The 14,747-nt window shown below is 39.5% G+C and overlaps 1 protein-coding gene across 1 annotated transcript in view; it reads left to right on the forward strand.

The window, feature by feature from the left end:
- Nucleotides 1-14,747, forward strand: part of LOC107602261 (protein Daple) — a 69,408-nt gene that overhangs the window by 26,530 nt on the left and 28,131 nt on the right. Inside the window, exons 5-16 of the mRNA XM_016294722.1 lie at nt 3,888-3,946; nt 6,523-6,606; nt 6,697-6,837; nt 6,952-7,139; nt 7,393-7,474; nt 7,627-7,785; nt 8,129-8,275; nt 9,512-9,656; nt 10,517-10,698; nt 10,789-10,926; nt 11,584-12,654; nt 13,592-13,719. Of these exons, the coding sequence (XP_016150208.1) occupies nt 3,888-3,946; nt 6,523-6,606; nt 6,697-6,837; nt 6,952-7,139; nt 7,393-7,474; nt 7,627-7,785; nt 8,129-8,275; nt 9,512-9,656; nt 10,517-10,698; nt 10,789-10,926; nt 11,584-12,654; nt 13,592-13,719 (2,524 nt within the window). The remainder of the gene's footprint in view (nt 1-3,887; nt 3,947-6,522; nt 6,607-6,696; nt 6,838-6,951; nt 7,140-7,392; nt 7,475-7,626; nt 7,786-8,128; nt 8,276-9,511; nt 9,657-10,516; nt 10,699-10,788; nt 10,927-11,583; nt 12,655-13,591; nt 13,720-14,747) is intronic.

The following is a 14,747-nucleotide window of genomic DNA, read 5'->3' on the forward strand; positions in this document are numbered from 1 at the left end:
TGTGTTAGAACGAGCCGTTTTAGGGGGGTGTGGCAGAGTCTTAACTTTGATAAAGAATATCTCTTTGGGTTTGAGACTTTAGTCTTTGCAACTTCAGGGATCTTATCTATGCACAATCAGCTTGTAACACTCCAAAGAGAAAGGAAAACTTGAAATCGCATCATATGACCCCTTTAATTCATTTGATTGCTCATTTTTTACACACATGTATGTAGACTCATTCTGTAGATTCACCCCACTATCAGCATACTTTTAGTTTCTTTCTATCTTGATCAGTTGCTGTATCGTCACTATAGATCACGTACTACCACGTTTAACTGTGGCCCAAAGCAAAACAGACGCCCTACTAAACAAACCTCCTCATTCATCACCTCAAACACACACACACAATCCAGCCTTCATAAACACCCTCTCACCTTCTGATACGGGGTGTGCGGACAGGGTTCAGTCTCTCTGGGGAAGGAAACGTGTGCTGTGGACCTTGCAATGGCAGGAGGAAAGGAGAAAGGCCAGAGGAAGCTTTATAAGACCAAGCCCAGGCCTGTGCTCTGACTTTGGATCCTGCTGTTGACAGTAGAGAACAGTTATGTAGGAAATAACAGCATTGTAATAAAATATGTAAAATGAATATAAAGATATACGATGAAATGAGATGTAGAAAAAATACTGGATTTAACTCTCAAAATGTTCTAAAAAATATCGGAAAACAAAGAAATTGACATTTTCAGCTGATTAATCTCAGAATGGCCAGTTGTTAGTAGTTCAGATATCACTACTTTAACTGTTTAAAATGTTATACTAGCTAAGAGAGTTATAGTAAACTTCTGTTTTTATTGTAAGGTTTGCATTTAAATTGCTTTCATATTAGGTGACCCTGACACATGATCACTTCTGCACGTCTGCGGTTCTACTCCAAAATACACATTGACAACAGTCACGCATAACAGTCCTTTATTATGTTGAGATGTGATTCTGATCTGCAGGTTGACCTTTATGAGTGTGCATAGACAAGATTTCCTTCTCTGCTCATTGTTGCTGCCTACAGGATGCGTTATAATGGTTTTGCATATACAAAAATAACCCTTATCATAGATATGGTGTCATGTTTGTGATGCTTGTGTTTCTCCTGTGTGCTGTATTAGTTAATGTCTGCACATATTGGTTCAGTGGGCTACTTGTGACCACATTCTGGTCATGAAATTATGTAAGGAAGTAATGTCATCAGGAAAAACTGACTGTATAATAAATATATATTTACCCTCACAGAAGTCAATAAGATTTTATAGAGGTTTCAGGGATGGGTTTTGTGTGTGCTGGTGAATGTCTTGAATCTTGTGTTACCTGTGCAACTTTACCCCTCTGATGTTTGTGTTTTTACATTAAGCTTCACTTGTAATGGACAATAGAGTCTTTTCCCCACGGCTCCTCCTCTGCTGTCTGTGTAAAGGGGGTACGCTGTAGCAACAAGCGGTCACTATGGTGATGGCACCCCCACACCCAATCCATTCTCTCCAGAGTATTTATTACTCTAAGACTGCCAGGCACAAACAAACTTACCAGCACACAGACATAAGCTTCGAAAAAGTAATTCAAAATAGCTTTACCTCAAAGGGTTTGTGTAATTGTGAAAGAGTTGGTGTGTTTTGTAACATTTTGTGTCCTCAGTTTTAAATGGTATGAAAACACTGACTGCATGTGAATGTTACACACCCCATCGCAGTGGAGCTGTCAAATCAAACACGGTAAAGAACCTCCGTGAAGTTGGCCCCCCACCCAACGCAAAACGTCGGCAAAACAGTCTCAATCGTTTGTGCTCCGTTTGTGCTGGTTTGTGCTGTAAAAATTTTCATTTGTGCTGCTTTGGTTTTTTTTAGATATTAAAATAATATTTATAGGTCATTCTGAGGTCACTCAGCCCCCCAACATACTCCAAATTCACCCCAAATAGTCTCGTTTGTTTGTGCTGGTTTGTGCAGGTAAACGTTTCGTTTGTGCTGCTTCGGTTTTTAAAATATTAGACATTGAATTATATGCGAGGACGTCACAAGCCCCCCACATGCTCCAAATTCACCCAAAACAGGCTCAATCGTTTGTGCTTCGTTTGTGCAGGTAAAAGTTTTGTTTGTGCTGCTTCGGTTTTTAAAATATTAGACATTGAATTATATGCGAGGACGTCACAAGCCCCCCACATGCTCCAAATTCACCCAAAACAGGCTCAATCGTTTGTGCTTCGTTTGTGCAGGTAAAAGTTTTGTTTGTGCTGCTTCGGTTTTTAAAATATTAGACACTGAATTATAGGCGATGACGTCACTCAGCCCCTGCTCCAAATTCACGAAAAATTTTCTTGTTTGTTTGTGCTTCGTTTGTGCTGGTTTGTGCCATAAAAAAATTAGTTTGTGCTGCTTCGGTTTTTAAGATATTAAAATAATATTTATTGCTCATTTTCTGAGGTCACTCAGCCCCCCACTGCTCCAAAATTGACCCCAAATAGGTTTGTTTGTTTGTGCTGGTAATATTTTCGTTTTCGCTACTCGTTTTTAAAGATTTTTTCCTAGTCAACAGATTAGTCAACGCTGATGGCCATCTCCACAGTATAAAGCAAATCCAAAAATCTCTCTCACATCTTCTCTTCAAGGTTTATGGCTCAGGAGAAATTGAATATTTTGTTAATATTCAAACTGCTAGAGCGAGTTGTTTTGACATTGAACAACAGTGATGGCACTGACCCTTTAGCTGTGAGGTTTGACTGAAAACATACTTCTCTTAAATCATGATAACCATAGTTTCCAGTTTCACAGTTTCAATAATAAAACAATCAGTGTTATTTAGTATTATTTATGTAATATTATAGTATTTATTAATATTTTGAATTAGCTTTTATTTTTATATTCTGTATTCCCATTTTAATTTTACTTTTACATTTTGGTATATGCATTTTACATTTTTATTAGTTTTTGTTTTTTAAATATTTATGTTTTGCTTTATTTTTTATTTCAGTTTTAGTAATTTTAGCATTTCAAATGTATTATAAAATATTAAAATATCATTTGAATATTGTTTTAAGATATTTCAGTTGCCAAGGCAACATTTGTAATTTTAATTTTTTTAATTTTATTTATTTTTCTGTTTTATTTATTTATCTTTTTTTTTTTTTTGCTTTATTTCAATTAACGTGAAAATTTTTATTTTTAGCTAACACTAACAACACTGAAATCAGTACTTAAACAGGGCTGAAAATATTTAAAGAGGTCATATAATGCGATTTCAAGTTTTCCTTTCTCTTTGGAGTGTTACGGAGAGAGATAGAGAGAGAGAGGGGGGGGGTCACATCACAGTGGAGTCAGCTGTCTTAACCGTGGCTTGTGTACTGCAAACACATACCAGCTTCATCACTGTGTCTGTCACGCGCCCCCGTTCCCCTTTCGGACTCTGTCTTTGCATTTATTTTGAAAGATGAAGCTCGCGATTATGGTAAGGGACGTTACATTTCCGATGAGTGCTTGCGGTGTTTGGCCAATCACAATGCACTGGGTCAGCTGGCCAATCAGAGCAGACTGCGCTTGTCGGAAGGAGGGACTTTGTAGAAAACGAAGCGTTTGAGAGAGGCGGGGCATAGAGGACCTACAGTAATGTACAGTATTTGAAAAAGAATGTGTTTTTTGAACATTAAAGCATGCCAACATATTCTGTTACACCAAATACACAAAATAATGATCTTTAAAAAAGCATCATATGACCCCTTTAATAAAAGAAATCTAAATCACTATGGCATAACTATCAACTTCCTCTTTTTAGCTAAAATTAAGGTTTATTTCTTTCATTTCTGTTGTTTTATTTATGCATCTTACTTTCAGTTCTTGTGATTTCTAACCATTTCATTCCCTCAGGTAAAAGCATGGAGGAGGTGAAGAGACTGCTGTTGCTGATACTGGGCTGTGCTGTTCAGGTAAACTGATTGAACTAGCAGAAATCCCCAGCCCACATTTAAAGACCAGTGCGGGAAATCATATCCATGCCCGGGCATGCCTCTGCTTTTCCAAAGAAAAATGAACACACGCTCATTATGCTACAAAATAAAGCATTCATCCAGATATTTCCCAGAGAAGTCAGCACAAATTGTTGGGTTAGATATGCTAAGATGTTTTTATGTCTCCTCCTTTTCCCGAGGATTGAGGATCTCACGTGTCTGTTCTGTGCAGGCCGGTACTTTCACACTTTTAGCCCCCTCTCTAGCTGGTTTTTCTTGTTCTGTGAATGGAGAATAAACAGCTCACATTGATTTAGAGCCTTAAACTTCACAGCGTAACATTTGCCTGCTGATTTGCTTTCTGTTCAGAGTCTCTTTGAGCTTGTCTAATCCTGCACCCTAACTTCCTCTCACAGTATTCCAGTCACGAGGCACACAACTCAGTCTTTATCCTTTTTAAAAGTATCTCCTGCATTCTTTTATTCAAAGAAGGGCTCCATCTCTGACTTAATTCCCACTCTTTCATCTGTACCAGCAGTTTATTTGACTAATCACCATCAGGGCATACTAATGAATTCTTGGGCAATGCTGATTTCATAAAATACACAGACTAGTTATTTCAATATGTGATCTGGATTGTACAGCATCTGTGGTAGTCTTAAACTGTAACTCTTCTCTGCTTATTTTTCCTCCTCCTCTTCCTTGTCCTTTTTATAATTCATCTTTCCCTTTCCTCTGTAGCGAATCAGCTCATGGGAAATATGAATAATTAATCATAACTAGTTATAATTAATTATGAATATTTTAGATCCGCTGTAGATATTTAGCTGACCTCTCAGGGTCAACTGTCTGTCAGTTCTAAGAACGTTAATTTCCTGGTTAAGGGAAATAACTTTCTTACTGTACAATTCTACAAAGAGCTTGTAGCATAAATCTGTATGATTAAGTGACTCCAGTTATGAGCAAGCAATGAACCACGTCAAGTGTGATACAAGTAAGGTTTTATTAACTACATAAACACTTAAACTGGTCCAACATACTACATAAACACTTAAACTGGTCCAACATACTACATAAACACATAAACTGGTCTAACACACACACACACACACACACACACACACACACACAGTTTGTATAGGAAAGGGTTAAAGCTTAACCCTTTAAAGAGAAGAGAAATAAGAGTATGAAGTTATGAAGTTATTGAAATATTCAGCAGATCTACCCGAGGGAAACATCAGATTCTTAGTTCAAACACACATTTGTAAAAAGGTGCAAATGATACCTAATGTATCAATTAATAAAACGGGTCACATGAAGTGTGGCCTTTAAAGTCTGCAAAGATTCACGCATCTCAAGATGGGCTTGTCCAATGAGAGAGGCTGACGTCACAAGTGGGAGTTTTGAGATACTGGGGAGTTTTTATGACCCTTTGTTTGAAAGCGTGGTAATTTGCTTATGAAACTTGGATCAAAATTACTAAAGATTCTTAGAACACTAATATGTTGCATAGGTATAAACATACAATATACACTCTCAATTAGATCATCCGAATACGAATTAATAGAGACCAAACACGTTATATGTAAGGTTTACGTGAATGAGTGGTTCTATCATAAGCATGCATAAAATAGTCTATAATACAACAGATAATATACAAGACAGCAATAATATACACAATGACCTGAAGGCTATGTGTGTTCATTCAAATAAAAGTTTTCCTATGAATTAATTAGTAGAAAAGTCCATTCCTACTGTGCCTTGGGGAGGTTCCTTATGGAAAAGACAGTGATTTCTCCACCTAAATTCCATTAGGTCGTAAATGTATCTGGTGTCAGGGTTGCCATGGTAACCAGGGGGGCCTGGTGTCGTTGCCGACATCCTGGCATCCATTTTATTTGGTGAGGGGACTGTGACGATTTGTTAATCTAATGAGTAATTGATTTGTTAAATCAAATGAAAAATGGTGTGTCTGATTGGTCCAGATGCTACACCTCTTACCTTACAATTTCCCGTTTCCTCTCCCCTTCTGCTTTCTCTTCCCTTATCTCTTCCTTCACCTTTTCCTTTTCGATCTTCGTCCTCCTTTTTCTATTTCCATTTCCGGTTCCTTCCCCTTTTCTTTTTCTTTTTCTCTTCCCTTTCCCTTCTCATTGTCCTCCCATTTCCTTTTCTCAACCTTTTCTCTTCCCTTTCAATTTCCCTTCCTCTTCCTCTTCCTCTTTGCTTTTCTGTGCCTTCAACTTTCCATAATTTCCCTTCCTCTTCTTTCTCCTCTTTCCCTTTCCCTTCTTTGTTCCTCCTCCCTTTTCAATTCCCTCCTCTTCCTTTTCCATTTCCTTCCCCTTCCTCTTCTCTTTCCCATACCTTCCTCTTCCTTGTCTGGTTCCTTCCCCATCCTGTTGGGGGGAAGGTGATTCCCTTCCGTTCACCTTCCCGTCTCCTTCCTCTTTCAAATCCTCTTCCCTTTTCCCTTTCCCATCCTCTTCTCATGTCTTTCCCCTTCTCTTTCCATCCCTTCCATTTTTCCTCATTCTCTGCATTTCTCCCAACAGTGTGAACGTAAAGAAGAAATGATTGAGAAGATCAAACTGCTTGACATTGAAACACAAGCCGCCATTGTGACGCATATTCAAGAAGTGAGCTTCCCTGATTTCAGCCAATAACTTCTTAAGTATATCATGTATGTAGAACATGTATTGGAGGCGCAAAATCCCTCTTGATTACAGGTAACTCACAACCAGGAGAATGTCTTGGACCTGCAGTGGATGGAGGTGAGGGAGATCCCTGCTGAGCAGTTGGACCCTCTGTCTCGAACCATGGCCTTTCACCTACGCAAACTCATAGACGTGCGAGATGAGTCTGCTGAGGTATGCCGATATTAACCGCAGCAACAACAATTTTTACAAGGGAATTGTACTAAACTTCCTCAAGACATTGATCATGACTGATTAGATGCTGATAGATCTGTTTTGTGTCTTTAGCTGATCATAGAGCTGACCCAGGAGAGGGACTATCTTCAGTCCCAGCAGCCTCCCAGTCTCTTGGGCTTTCCTAGCCCTCAGCACACGTCCCTATCCCCTGTCACCCTACTGTCTAAAGAAGATCGACAGCATTTAACTGTGGAGCTGGCCGACACAAAGGCCAAACTGCGGCGCTCACGCCAAGAGTTGTAAGTGTGTACAGTTAACACTTTTTGTTTTGCCTTGTTTCAACCTTCACTGGGGCAGCTACCTTCACTGACAGCCCTCAGTACTGTTAAAATCCCACTTCTGACACTTACCAACCAAACAGAAAAACTTATCAGTGATAATTAAAAAATGCCAAATATCGGCCAATATGTTACCTTGGCAATTTATTGGTAGTCCAGTAGTGGAGCTTATCAGTATTGTAAGCATTTACTCCTGTGTATGTGCTCTCTTCAGAGAGGAGAAGGCCGAGCAGTTGATTGATGCCAAGAACGAGATTGAGTGCCTGGATGCAGAGATTCAGAAACTCATGCAGGAGGTATCAAATCAAGACCCTTTGTTTTCTTAAATTCACACTTCACATGGTCGACTCAAACTGGGAAACACTTTACTCTAGCAGTTACTATCATCTAGTTACTAATATCATCGAGTGAACAGTTACTATCATCTGTTGTGTTTGTGTGTGAGTAGAACATGCAGTTGCTGGCAGAGGCACGTTCGGTGCGGGCGTACCGTGATGAGGTGGATGCTCTGAAGGAACGTGCTGGAAAAGTGGATCGCCTGGAAACCGAACTGGCTCGCTGCAAAGAGAAGCTAAACGATATCCATTTCTACAAGTCACGCATAGAGGTAACCACGCACCAAGCTATGTTACATTTCTTTTTCATTTTAATAACGCCAGCATTCAGCATTGTATAAAAAACAGACCCGGGCATCTTTGTCATTACCTGGAAAAAATCAGAAAGGTAGGAATTGGTTTCTTTGGCAGGTGACTGATGTACAGTTTCCTGCTGAGGGCCCCTGCTGCTTTTATTTCTCAGATATAATGCCTCAGGTGTCTGCTGAAGCCCTGAGCTGTCACTGACAGCCCCCTGACACTCTCAGTCTGCTGTCGTCATCCTCTCTATCCCTTTTGATCTTTTCTTTTTGCCCATCTCTTGATTTTTCTCCCTTGCCTCTCTTTTGTATACAGGAGCTAAGAGAAGACAATATAACGCTGCTGGAGACAAAGTCCATGCTGGAGGAGCAGCTTTCTGGAGCCAGGGGGCGCTGTGACAAACTACACGAACTGGAGAAAGAGAACCTCCTGCTGCGCTCCAAATTGCACGATATGGAAATTGTAAGTGTTATGGGAAATTATTTTGGTGGTGTGTATATGCACCTGTGTTGAGAATCTTAATCTTTATGTACCTTACGATTCGAATTGGTTTCGATTCACAATGTGATTATGAAATAATTATTGGTTCATCTTATTGTTTTGTAACGTAGGGGCAATAAAACATGCTGTAGACCTAGTTGATTAATTTCTAAAGTATGTGGAAGTTTTGATACTTAAGGGGTTCTCTGGAATTGTCCACAAGAATGCCATTGTTCCTTCAACTCTGGGTGGCAACATGCATTATGTAATGTCATACTGCTGACATATATTAGTTTAAGGCCTATTCACACTGAGAGCAGCATGTCAAAACTTGCAAAAATACATTTTTGGCTAATTTTTGTCACTGCAACAATGCAACAACTTCTTCTCAGTTGCTATGGTGTTACAAAAGATTTCTATTTTTAATAAATGCCCTTTAACTTTTTATTAATCAAAGAATCCTGAAAAAAAGTATCAGAGGTTACGAAATATATTTCCAGTATTGATAATAAATCAGCATATTAGAATGATTTCTGAAGGATCATGTGACACTTAAGACTGTAGTTATGGCTGATGAAATTTCAGGCTTGCCACTACAGGAATAAATTACAGTGGGTACGGAAAGTATTCAGACCCCCTTAAATTTTTCACTCTTTGCTATATTGCAGCCATTTGCTAAAATCATTTAAGTTAATTTTTTTTCCTCATTAATGTACACACATCACCCCATATTGACAGAAAAACACAGAATTGTTGACATTTTTGCAGATTTATTAAAAAAGAAAAACTGAAATATCACATGGTCCTAAGTATTCAGACCCTTTGCTGTGACACTCATATATTTAACTCAGGTGCTGTCCATTTCTTCTGAGCATCCTTGAGATGGTTCTACACCTTCATTTGAGTCCAGTTTAAAGTATATTAAAACAGAAAACTGTTATTTTAAATAGTAATAATATTTCGTAATATTACTGTTTTATTGTATTTTTGATTAAATAAATGCAGCCACGATGAGCAAAAGACACTTCTTTAAAAACATTAAAAATCTTAATGATCCCAAACATTTGAAGGGTACAGTGTACATGAAAATGTATATAGTTAAAATTCTGATAATATTTTTGTGTGTTGAAGTTTTTGAGAAAGCATCACAATGAATCTGTGAATCAATATTTTTTCACAGCCCCTATTGTAATTGTTCCTGTTTTGGATGTGGTTTAGGACAGGGACAGTGATAAGAAACGTCTAGAGGAGTTGCTAGAGGAGAACATGTTGCTGGAGATCTCTCAGAAGCAAAGCATGAACGAGTCGGCTCACCTTGGCTGGGAACTGGAGCAACTGGCCAAGAACAATGAGGTCAACGAGGGTGAGTCCACCACAGCACTTTCACACAGAAGTTCAGTTTGAAACCTTCTGAAACATTCACTTTATTCTTAAACTTAGAATTTGAGTTTGTAGTATGCTTTAGAAAACGCAGCATAAAGAGTAAAATTTGGGTCATGTGCTGATGGCCTATTTTCTGTTTGTCGCTTATTTGTTTTAAGGACCCATCCCCATGCAAATATATTGCCAACAGAGAATCTTGCCGTTTTGTTCATGCACAGAACAAACGCTCATTTGCTACTAATAGAGCTTTTGAATGTGAAGTTTCTAAAAACATAAAGCAAGCACAAATGGGAGATTTTTGGGAGTTTATTAGCTCTAAGACAATGTTGGCTTTAAAAAACTGGTTCCTGAAATATCTCTACCCTCAGGCTGTTTGTAAGCGTTAGATGTGTATACATATTGTTTCGAGGGTAACGCTTGGGTGACTCAGCATCTGCCTGCTTGATGTTTGCCACTCAAATTGCTCAAATCTCAAACGAGTATAAATGCTTACTACATAAATACAGTATATACAAGATATATAAGAAACAAGACAAAAAAAATTATAGTTGTTAAAAAAAACATTTTTTAACAGTAGGATTGCTAATGGCTGATGTAATACCTTTACAGGGGGGTTTAAAATCTCAGACAATGTTAACAATAAAGGAGTTAACATCCAACTTAATATACTGTAGCATTATTTTTTTATTATTAATTATTGGTAGATCTTGGAGCTGATGTGCTTCTATTAAAAAGGCACAATTTTTGGCTGATGCCCCTCATCTGGTCTGGTCAGTATGTTGGACTCTTACTAATAAAGAGCTACATTGTTTTTTTCTTTTGTGTCTTGTCCTATTACAGCCCGTAAGTCATTTGTGTTTGAACTGAACGAGACCGCATCCAGCCGACTGTTGAAGCTGGAGAAGGAGAACCAATGCCTTCAGAGCACCATTCAGGAGTTGAGAGAGGCTTCCATAAACATGGAAGAAGGTCAGCTGCACGCACTGGAACTGGAAGGAGAGAATCAGAGCCTCAGCAAGAAGGTACATCTAATTTCTGCATTTCCTTTGGCTATTTACTAAGAGCCAGAATATTGAATGCTGATGAGATCTTTTCTGTGTTGTGTGTTTTAGTTGGAGCGTCTGCAGTCCCAGTTGGACCAGGAGAAACAGACAACTCAGGACATGGAGAACCTTGGAGAAGAACTGCTAAAGGAGAAACAAGGACTGGAAAAAACTCTAGTGACAATCCAGGCAGATAAAGACAGACAGGTGAGAAATTTAAAGAGCAGGTCATATGAGTTTTCGAAAAATAGAATTTTTGCCGTTTGTAACGTAGCTATCCTTCAATGTAAACAGTCTGCAAAGTTGTTAATAAAAAATGTGCATGATAAATAAAGATATTGTCTCTCAAAAGAAAGAGTCGACTCTCAACTGCCTTAACAAGTTGTCATATTTTCGAATCTTCTGTCTGTTACCTATACACATCACAAGGTAACACATTTGCATAATCCCCGCCAGCAAAAAATGTATTATGGAAATGGGCATTTTGTTTCCGACATGCATTGTATAAGGAAAGACCAATCACAACAGATTTGGCCAGCTGACCAATCAGAGCAGAGTAGGCTTATGGAAGGTAGGGGTTTACAGTTCCTAAGCTCAGAACTGCTTCGAACAAATCGTTTCGAAATAATTGAAAAATGATTCTAATATTAAATGTATATTCTGAGAAAATTACAATGTTTTCTGACCTTAGATGCATTTAAACCTGTTGTAGGTGACTCCAACAGAATATTAGGACACTTTAAAATATCATATGACCTGCTCTTTAAAGAAAGATAACCTAGCCCATTGTGTAGCATGTTGGACATAACATTCCATTAATTATTCATTCATAAATGTCATTTGTTTGCATGTGTGGCCTGTTAGATCTCAGAATTGGAGCAGGAGAAAGAGCACCTGACCCAGGCTGTGAACTCCCTCCGGAAGCGTGCTCAAGTGAACAGTGAGGCTCGTGTGAGAGAGGTGGAGACAGAAAACCGCATTCTCCACCAGACCATCTCTGAAACGGGTGGTAAACTAGCTCGTCTGGAGGCTGAGAAACGACAGGTGACTAAAGAGCTTGACTCTCTCCATGAAAGAGGAGAGCGCTGCGAGGAGCTGGAAAGGGAGTTAGCACGTCTGGAGCGAGTCCGAGAACAGCTACAGAGGGAAGTCGCCTCCTTGAAGATTGGCAGTGAACGCACCGAGGCTCTGGAGTGTGAGAACGCTACTCTGGAACAAGACAATCGCCGGCTGAAGAAGCTGGCTGACACAGCGCAGAATGCCAGCCTGCGCTTGGCTGTTCTGGAGAAGGATCACCAGCAACTTGAGGAGGAGAACCTGGAGCAGCGACGTGCGTTGGAGACCCTACGGCCAGCTGCCGCTCGCCTGGCTCAATTACAGCAGGAACATGCCGAACTAGAGCGGGAACATGAGGAGATGTGCCGCACGCTGGAGGAGCTCCGCTCCCAAGCCAAGAGAAGCGAAAGACTGGAAATAAACTGCAGCAGCCTGAGCCAGGAAAACCAACGGCTCCAGCAGACCCTGGACAACAGCGCCACCAAGATTCAAGGTCTGGAGGGCGAGCTGAGGCAGAATGAGGCAGAGATGAAAGATCTGCGGCGAGAGTTAGAGGGGTTGAGGCAGATGGTGACGTGGGCGGAAGCAGTGGAGAAAGAGAAGAGAGGAATGGAGCAGGAATTGGGCCAGGTGGAGAAGGAGAAAAAGCAGCTGGAGAAGGAGACACGTAGGTTGAAGCAGCAGTTGGAGGTGAAGGAGACAGCGATGGAAGAGAACTGCCTCAGGCTGGCCAGCATGGAGAAAGAAAGCACAGCTCTCAATAGAGAGCTGGTTCGCCTTAAAGAGGCTTCTGAGAGACTCAAAGAGCTGGAGAGAGAGAACAAAGACCTGCAGAAACAGGCCACCATAGATAAGAAGACTCTGGCCACACTAAGAGAGGTATGACACATTTAGTATGAGTCAATTACATATAAGATAGTCCATAAGGAAAAAATAAATCTTTCAAATGTCTGATTTGAAATGTACCAAGTTCTTATAAATGTACTCTTTGTTTTCATTTTGGTTTCATATGGTTTTGAAAAATGTTAAGTGGTGTAACCAAGTAAAAATGTATCAATTTTTTATTAATAATCATTACATTATTAATCATAAAATAGATAAATGTATTTGTAGGTTAAAAGTAGGGCTGTCAAATCGATAATCACGATTAATCTCATCCAAAATAAAAGTTTGTTTGCATGATATATGCATGTGTTCTACACACATACATACACATACATTTTAATAATTATTTACATGTATATATGTATTCATATTTATTTGATGTATATTATATATAAATATATATTACATATATTTCTTAAATATATACATGTATGTGCGCATTTATATATTACAGATTAATATACGCAGCACACATGCATATATCATGTAAACACAAACTTTTATTTTGGATGCGATTAATCACGATTATCGATTTGACAGCCCTAAGAATTAATATAATAAATGTTATGTTTTCGAGGAGTTGCATCACACATTTTACAACCTGAGCTAACCTTGCCTTTTCTTAAAAGGGTCAAATTATCTGATATATTAAAGTCGCAATGTATCATTAGTGCCAGATCATTTCTTCTGTATTATGTCGTACATCAGAGTGAAACAGATTATTGAAAATTTAAAAAAGTAGGGCGGGTTCTATCAGATCTGCAGATCTGAATGCAAGCTTGCAGTTGGTTTTAAGAATGGGGCAGAATTTAAAAGGACTAAATGATTGGAAAAGTCCGGCATAGGTCACCAGACACCAAGTCTGTTGATGTACTGGAAGATCAAATTATGACGTTCTGATTTAAAAACCTGGTCATATTTCGTTGCGCAGGAGCTGGTGAATGAGAAATTGAGGGTGCAGCAGCAGTGTAATGAACTGGAGAAGCTGAGCCACGAGCTGGAGAAGATCGGCTTGAACCGAGATAAACTCCTACAGGAAGAACACAGCTGTGAAGACAAGTGAGTGAGATTTAAGAAAATGGTCGGTCATATATTTTCTCAGGTTTAGAGTTCATTGGTAGTTTGTAAGTACAAAGTGTTGTAAGATCCTATAAAGTGTCTTGTTTGTTTTATGTGGACGCTGCCCTCTGAAAGGTGTAGCAGTTGAGGTGCTGCTAAAGTTGTAGACGTATTTGTTTCTGTCTCTTATACTCTACGTCATCACCAATTGTCTCCACTGTCTGTTCTTCCTCTCATGGTAAGTGTTGGGGTTAGCATTTTATAGGTAACATGCGTTCATTCTGATTATAAGTGACAGATAAAGTAACACATTGCTTTTTGAACGTACACTGTAAAAAAGCCCTGAGGAAACACAATTCAAAACTAACTAACATACTTCCTCCTATGTAATGTAATGATGTAGTAAATTACTTTTTTTCTAAGAGTTAAAGGGGTCATATGATACGATTAAAATTTTTCCTTTCTCTTTGGAGTGTTACAAGCTCTTGGTTACAAGCTCTCAAAGACTAAAGTCTCAAATCCAAAGAGATATTCTTTATAAAAGTTAAGAGTCAACCACGCCTACCTAAAACGGCTCGTTCTAACACGCCTCCACATATCTACCTCACTATGTGAGAAGATTTGCATAACGCTGCCCAAATGTTCACTCAAAGAAAGAAGGCTTAACTTTTATTCTCGCTGTAGTATTGTTGCTGCCACCATGTCGTGAAGGCGCTGTGTTTCGTTGTGAAAGCGAAACTACTTTGTTTGGCCTTCCGAAAGAGAACGATATCCGCTTCGTCATGCCTAGAGCTGATCCGTGCCAGTCGCTGAGGAAATACATCAACTTCGCGCTGTGGATTGCCGGATCGGCTTTCACCGTGGACGAAGCACAGTCCAGCCCGGGGTCGTCACATGTGGTTGCTGCAAGCCCACCGGACACTCCTTCGTCAAATCCGCCGGCTGCGCCGTTCTCTAGCCCACCAGCCTCTGCTCACTCAAGGCCGCGGTGTGTGACGCTGTTTCGTTGTGAAAGCGAAACTACTTTG

This window comes from Sinocyclocheilus grahami, unplaced genomic scaffold (assembly GCF_001515645.1).
Source record: "Sinocyclocheilus grahami isolate Dianchi unplaced genomic scaffold, SAMN03320097.WGS_v1.1 scaffold323.1, whole genome shotgun sequence".
NCBI lineage: Eukaryota > Metazoa > Chordata > Actinopteri > Cypriniformes > Cyprinidae > Sinocyclocheilus > Sinocyclocheilus grahami.